Genomic DNA, 7,680 nt, shown 5'->3' with positions numbered 1-7,680 from the left:
TTGGAAGCTTTTAAAAGCTAACATAATTGTAGTTTGTTTGAAAAATCATATTTATTTGATATATTTTAAAACTTAAGTCCCTTATTATTAATTTAACTTACATTTAAAAATTTTCCAAGTCTTTGATTGTGTAAAAAATATAACTAAATTCATAGTTCTAATAATTATTTTGAGAGGCAGAAAAGAAGATATTTTCATACGCCGCCATTCCGCCAAAAATATAGTCCCTGCTAGATTTCAAACTCAGTTACTATAATTTCTATTTAAAGTTGTACAATTGTGATGAGGAAAGAAAAATATGATCTTTTAAATCTCTTACATCTAAATACATATATAAAACATATAAGCAAATATACTTTGAATATTTCATGTAGTCAGAAAGCAGACAAGAATCCCTCGTTAATTAAAAATGGAAATTTTCATGAAAGGCTGGTAACAAACCCCCTCCTCGTTTTGTTATAGTTCATTCAATCTCCCACACTTCAATATCCATTTTTTTTTAGTCAGAAAGACAACTTCCACCCACCCCTTTTAGGTCTTTAGAGTTTGGATTTTTTTTTTTTTTTTTTTTTTGATTGTCAAACTTTATTAAGCATCTTTTTGGCTCGTCAATTATCTCCCCCATATTCAGTCTGCGCCAACACCCCCACTTCCACCCCCCACCCCTTGGATATTGATTCTTTCACCATGCTAAGCAATTTTTTTTTCATTTATCTGAAAGAGAAAAACATTGATGTACAAAATGAAAAAAAAAACAACAAAAAAACAAACAAAAAAACAAAAAAACATGCAAATGGTATTTCCTTTCTCATTCCCCATGTTCCCTATACTCTACAGATATCTCGTTTATCACAGATTTGTCGGATGGGTATATCAGCGCCTCGGGAAGAACAGATAAATTAATTTATTCTTCCATCTTGTGTAGTAACGAAAAGCCGAAAAACCTTTCCCTCCTAACAGTATTGCGGCTATAAATACCCAAACTGACAAACTAATATACAATATAAATTTTGATATAAAACCAAGAACTTCGTGAGTCATTTTTAAACCGTAAACTGATTCATGTAAAAATGTCGCTCAGAAAGCTTCGCATGTAGTTTGGGTTCAAAACCACCTCTTTTCAATTTTAATGTTCATATTTTCCTCAATTTCAGGTCCTTAGGAAATAAATATATACTAAGGTCCTGCCCCGATTTATTGGTACAATTAATAGCGCACATAGCACCATCTCGCCAACAATATGTTCCATAAACGGCAATATATTGTGTATTTTCTATTTTCTCGTTGTCTCTTATGACGTCACGCAACAAGGGAGAGAAGCGATTTACAATAAACGCTAAACTTGTCACACAGTTAATTAAATTTAGCGACGATTAGTGATGGCATTGCTGACAAAAAAATTAAACAGACCATAGAATGTCATTCATATAGCTCCAGAGGCTGATATTCATGAATAATTATAAAAATATTATATTAAATTTTGACTTTTAATTAAGGTAAGACCACTAACTTAATTAAGTCCTAATTTTACGTTTTCCCTAAATGTAAAATAAATTTGCTTAAAAAGGTCGAGGTTATATATGTACTTGATAGAAATTTGGTAGGTAATGTCACAAATTATATGTACCTAAAATACTAAGCGATCAATATTAAAATTTATTTTAATTTCAATAAAATCAAAAATATCAAGCAGTATTATATGATTGAATAATTCCCATCTCTCTGATTGGCTGAGATCCAACAATGTTAGAAAAAATACTACGTTATATTGACCTGCACGTGACCTTCCAGGTCAATGTAAGGAATTATTTCCAGGTCAATATAAGGAATTATTTATTTAACATTGGACCAAAAATAGATAATCATATAATAAAACAGTTATTGCTGTTTTTTGAGGCCAATACGATGATTTAGACACCTTCGAAGTACAATATTCACCTCGCCCTTCGGGCTCGGTGAATATTGTACTCCTCAGGTATCTAAATCATCATATTGACCTCAAAAAGCAGCAATAATTGTATAATATCTATATCTGGTCACTTTTTTCGGACTAAGTTGTAGGGCTTGGTAATTTTTTTTTCATTTATGAAGACACAACAGGCCGTGTGAAGCCACATGTATTACAGTTTAATTTTTTTTTCGGGGGGGGGGGGGGGCACAACCATGCAAATATTACTCTCAGCATATTACGACAATGTGCTGACTATGCACTCGAAGGTCATGTCCGTGTTTACGTAAACAAATCATCCCAAGCACAGTCAGTGATATGCTTAATTATTAATAGCAGGGACCTATACACATTGTATACGTCCCTGTTAATAGGTTATTTAAAAGAAGTAGTGTAAAACATTTATTGTTAAATAAACTTTATTGTTAATGAGTGTGTTAATTGTTTTAAATAAATGGCAGATCATTCGACCTGATTTTATGTTATTTCAAAACCTCTTTAAAAAATTAGTCTTACGCATGTATGAGATTAAAAAACAAAAAAAAAAAAACCTTGTAAATAGTTTACGAAGACTACATGAAAGATAGCAGAGTTAAGTATACCAGTTCTCATGCACCGTTGATCAATACGTCTTTAAATGAATTTATAAAACGTAAACATGTCAATCCTTAGAATTTGGTGTTTTTATCCCCTCCATACTTTTTTGCCGTAAAATACATCCGCAGAAATTGAAAACGTAGAAATTAATTTGATAACTTTCAGGGGTCAAATCGAAAAAATTTCCAACCGCAGAAAATATATACCCGTTATGCGGTATTTTCAACGCTACATACGAGTTCAGTTGTATATGATTATATGAATAGAAATGATTTGAAAATAACTAACAAATTGAGAGATATAAAGTATACGTGTACCGTATCAATGTTCCTTGTTTGGAATTTTTTTTTTTTTTTTTGACCCAGCTCCTTTAATATTCTGATATCCTGATATGGTTAAAATTCGAAAATTCTATCGTTAAATCAATACACGCACCTATATAAACGTTTTTCTAGACTGCAATATATTAAATGCATGTCTTTAAATGCAATAAAACACACCCTTATAAACGTTTTTTCTGGACTGCAATATATCAAATGCATGTCTTTAAATGCAATAAAACACACCTTTTGTATTGTATCAAAACCTCTGAAGCATATAAAAAGCTTTTGTGTTCCAAACTGCAATATCAAACAGAACTGGGTCAAGATATGGAGTAGATGTAAGCTATGTCTGTGTTTATTTTTGAAATAACGATATTTTTTTTACATAGGATATATCAGTTTCTTTTGCGATATTTATTATCAGAGAAGATTTTTAACGACTTATATAACATTATCATAAATTTATGATCAGGGAAAAAAAATCGAGTATCGAGTGTCTGAATGCCATACAAATTAAATATTTTCCAACAATAGAAAGGATGAGAACAACGACCTAAAAGATAAATTATTTCAAATATGGAGAAGGAGGGCAATATTGATGATGAAGAAACTGGGAAATCAATTTGTAATAGTTCTGTGGCTAATAATGACAGCTCAACTGCGACAGAAACTGATTGTTGGAACTTTTCCTCAGGAGGGTATTTAAACTTGCATGTAAACTTGATACTTGTGCATTTCAAATTTGCTTTTATAACGTGATTATGTCTGCGTTATTAATCGTAAACATTCCTTAGGTTCCTATCGATACTATTTACTTCCAGGTTCACAGTCCTTGATGCAAAAGAAGAATATGACGAGAATCTACAAAAAATGTCCAGGTATGATATCAAAATTCAAAAAGTGTATTATAAATCATTTTGATAACTTATTTCATTAAAGTGTGAAAATTCATTAGGATTCTTTTGGATGTTATTAACCCGAACACATTTCTGTTCCTCTTGAACATGGTTCCTGATATGGTACATGTACAATGTGTAGATGCCTATAAATTAGGGATGTCACGAATATTCGAATATTCATGCGATCACCTAATATTCGAATATAAATTTATGATTCATTTTCAGCGTATTCAGAAGAAAGATAAATCGCAAATTGAATTGGACTAGTATCTGATCAGTCTAGTTTAATTTCGATCACATTATAAAAAAATGATTAGGATGCAAGCTATTGACAAATACGTTGATATCAGTTTTTTTATACAGCATGTAACTGTTAGACCCTTATTTACACACTAAATTGTCTACGGATATTTCCGTTTGCCTGATCCTGACAAGGAGCATACGTCGGCTGTGACCAGTCTCTTCCATGGCACGTGATCCCATCTCTGTTATTTTAGAAGTCTGTGTTTGCTCTGCTCCCAATTTGTATTGCTTCAATGGACTTTTGAGCTTGATTAATATTGTTATCTTCATATTTCATGTATCAGAAGAAAGGTCATATACTTTTGCCGATATTTCAAGAGGAATAAAATAGAAACACAGTCAACTGTGGCTGATGAGGGTTTTCCGATCTCGCTTTTAGAGCAGCAAGACTAAATGATATTATCAATTGTTTTCCACTTGATCGCTTCCCATTCTTGTCCGCATTTAAATTAAAAATTAAATTAGAAACCACCCGGTTCTGGGTGATGTAACAGTATGGGTTTCAAATATTTCATGATAGTAAAAAGGGAAATCTTTTTTTTAAAGAATAGCAGGGTCAATATTTCCCAAGTGAGCATTGTAGCCAATTGGCCAATTATTGAATGTCGGAACATGTTTTTCACTATTCAGTATCTGAACTTATAGGCTGTTATATTTTTTGTTATATAGCATGGCGGTTAGTAGTGGTAATTATACTGTGGATGACGACATATCTCTTCAAAAGATAAAACTTGACGAAGAAAACATTGAAAAAGAGTTAAGCAAGGTATTTAAAAGTCCTAAAAATTCAAAAGAAATAGGCAACACTATATCTGAATTACACAAGTGTGTTGAAGAAGAAGTAGAGGAAGATATCTTCTCCAAACTAGCGAAGGTATGCCAATGTTCCAAGAAAATCGCAGAGAATGTACCGGTGGCTGAATCTGTGGCTAAAACCCTTGGAACGATAACAAGTATTTTTCAAATTGTCGGAGATCAGATGAGAGTGAATGCCGAAAAAATCCAAGAAGATGAAACATATGCACCATTTGAGCGATTTCAAGATTCAGAGATTACGTCAGAAGCATGTGGGCTTGAAGATCTGTTCTACACAACACACGCATACTTAAAGGGGATTCATAATGAGGCAAATGACGAAGAAATAAAGACTCTTCAGGACAGAGTTCCGATTTATAAAGGTGTAGAGTTTCTGGGAAAACTAAAGGCAAAGATAGAAAATCTTATGACAAAACAAGACATAAAATCTGTAAGTCGTGCTGTTGCCTACATAGATCTCTACTCACGCCTGGCAATTTTGAGAACATTAGTTTTATGGCAACTGTATGCAATAAAGAAACGTAGTAACATTGACCACGCTAGCACCAATGGTGTTTACGCCGTTATTAAGGAAGCCGACAAGACAGATTGCGAAATGGTGGAATACATTACGAAATCCAGTTTCGAGAAAGCTGTGTTCTTGACCATCTTCAATCCGACAGAACTTAGACACTTTCAGCATTTCTTGAGTGTGAAATCCATAAACCCTATTCGGTTAGATGAAAATGATACCTTTTGCTCTAAAATGCATCTTATTCGCCCAGCAAAATGGCCTGAATGGCACATAAAGTTTGGATGGGATAGACAAGGATCAATTTGGGGAGAGAAAAATTTACGAAAAAGAGCTTGTAAGTTTCTATTTGAACCAGTTAAAGAACGAGAAATTGATAACATTTTTCATATCAGGTCCGTCAAGTATCCTACCTATTACATGATTATGGAGAGTGGAAAATTAGGATATTGTGGATCCGTAGAAGGCCTACCTGGTCCAGAAGGAAAATGGAAAATTATCAGGTTCATTGAAGATAAATTGCCTTATTATGTAATGTCACCCATGAGCCGGCCTTGCTTTTTTATTTACATGACTTCTAGCCCAACGGGGCATGTGAGAGGAGCATATGATTTACAGGAAATACGTTCGAAGGGAGTATGGCAAGTAATTGATGTGGATAGCGAAAGATAAAAAAATATCTGAAAGTGCGTTTATTATGAAAAAACTTTATTTAAAAAAGGTTTGATGACATTATCGCTTTCATTATTAAATGTATCTAATTTTTTTAAATTATCAATTATATGATTTCGTCTGGTTTATTGGTTAAATTTAATTTTAAAGATATATTAAGGATGTTTGAATTGTAACACAATGAGCGTACAGATTTATTATAATTGATCACAAATTAGAGCCCTCTGACGATTCAAGTTGTGCTACTGATGTCATGCCTGGTCTACCAGCTTTTTTGCAACATGTGTTGTATCAATCTGTTGATATCTTTTGAATTAGGTATTGTGAAACAGTTTACATTTACATTATTAGTGTGTACAACACTGCAAAATGTTTAATTAAAAACAAGAAAATTCATAATAGACCAACGATCAACTTAAAATTTTTGGAACTTTTAAACCTGTATTCTGACTGTATACAATCTACATGTAAATACACACATGTAGTATAGTAAAGGAATTGCTAATATAGCTTAAAATACAACTTTAGAAAGTTCGTTATTTATTATTATGTAAAATTGTGATTCATTTAGAGGACCCCAAGTGAGAAAAGTGAATGAATCACCCTCCTTAAATGAAGTTTTAGTAGTAGTAGTATGTGCGATATGACGTTACTTTGAGCAATAATAAAACATTTTATAACTATATACTGTGTCATACCTACTATAGTCTTCTAGGTGCGTGATTGCATTGTGGATAAATCAAGTACACTGCAGCATTTTTGAAAAAAATGTACAAAATCAAGGAAAATAATATTAAAAAATCACGAACCCCTCTCTTTGATAAACAAATGGTACATGTATCTTGATTTTGTTAGTCAGAAACCATCATAAGTAAAGAACAAGAAGGATAGAAGTTATGCATTTTTTGAAAACAGGTTTTATATTTCGTTAACGTATGAAGAATGCTGTCGAGTTACGTGTAATAACAATTTTAAAAATACAAAAATGACTCCAGAATCATTAATTTTCACAGGGGTTTAGACGCACGAATTCATATCCACCACGGAATGTTAAAATTTTGTAAAACAGTATAGTGGTTCCCCTTTAAACACGAAATCAAATCCCCTTGAATCAGTAATTTTTCCTTACATCAAGAAAATCTGAGCCCTAGAAAATTGTGATTTTACAGTAAATTTGAAAAAATAACTATTTTCGCTTCTTCGTATTACAGCATAGATTACATAATGATTATTTCAAACCTTCAAATCACTCCCGTAAATTGCAATCAAAACTCCTGTTCAATCTTGCAAAATCACGGAGATTTGAAAATATGATTTCAAACAGTCTTAACGGGCTTCTCATATTTACAAGGATCGGCGAATTTTTTATTGCATAGGTCAAATATGAGCAAACGTCAAAGATCTCTGTCCTCTGACCAAGAAATCCATATTTTTACATGAATGTCATAAAACTTAGTATTCTTAATCTCACCTCTACGTTTTTTGTTTAGTTTTACTTATGAAAAGGTTCTACAACTTTTTAAAAAGAGACAAGTTGCTTGTTTTTGTTCTTGACAAAATCAGTTTGAAACAAGATAAATAAAGTCTGTGTACTGAAAGGAGATGCAACTT

The 7,680-nt window shown here is 32.3% G+C and overlaps 1 protein-coding gene across 1 annotated transcript; it reads left to right on the top strand.

The window, feature by feature from the left end:
- The first annotated feature begins 3,385 nt into the window (after window positions 1-3,385).
- LOC133203333 (uncharacterized) lies at window positions 3,386-6,127 on the top strand. The gene is made up of 3 exons (XM_061339137.1): window positions 3,386-3,566; window positions 3,690-3,746; window positions 4,740-6,127. Exons 1-3 carry the CDS (start codon window positions 3,445-3,447, stop codon window positions 6,067-6,069), a joined length of 1,509 nt encoding a protein of 502 aa, XP_061195121.1. The 5' UTR covers window positions 3,386-3,444; the 3' UTR covers window positions 6,070-6,127.
- The last annotated feature ends 1,553 nt before the right edge of the window (window positions 6,128-7,680 follow it).

The sequence above is a fragment of the Saccostrea echinata genome, unplaced genomic scaffold (assembly GCF_033153115.1).
Source record: "Saccostrea echinata isolate AGI-Se365-2 ecotype Australia unplaced genomic scaffold, CSIRO_AGI_Sech_v1 ptg000050l, whole genome shotgun sequence".
NCBI classification, from domain to species: Eukaryota; Metazoa; Mollusca; class Bivalvia; order Ostreida; family Ostreidae; genus Saccostrea; species Saccostrea echinata.
This window is presented reverse-complemented; position numbering and strand designations above follow the sequence as displayed.

What these genes read in the sequence shown, in the direction of transcription:
- LOC133203333 (XM_061339137.1), top strand. Translation starts at nt 3,445, where the DNA reads ATGGAGAAGGAGGGCAATATTGATGATGAAGAAACTGGGAAATCAATT. An exon ending in TGGAACTTTTCCTCAGGAGG is followed by an intron (nt 3,567 to 3,689) that starts GTATTTAAACTT and finishes ATTTACTTCCAG; the next exon opens with GTTCACAGTCCTTGATGCAA. An exon ending in AATCTACAAAAAATGTCCAG is followed by an intron (nt 3,747 to 4,739) that starts GTATGATATCAA and finishes TTTGTTATATAG; the next exon opens with CATGGCGGTTAGTAGTGGTA.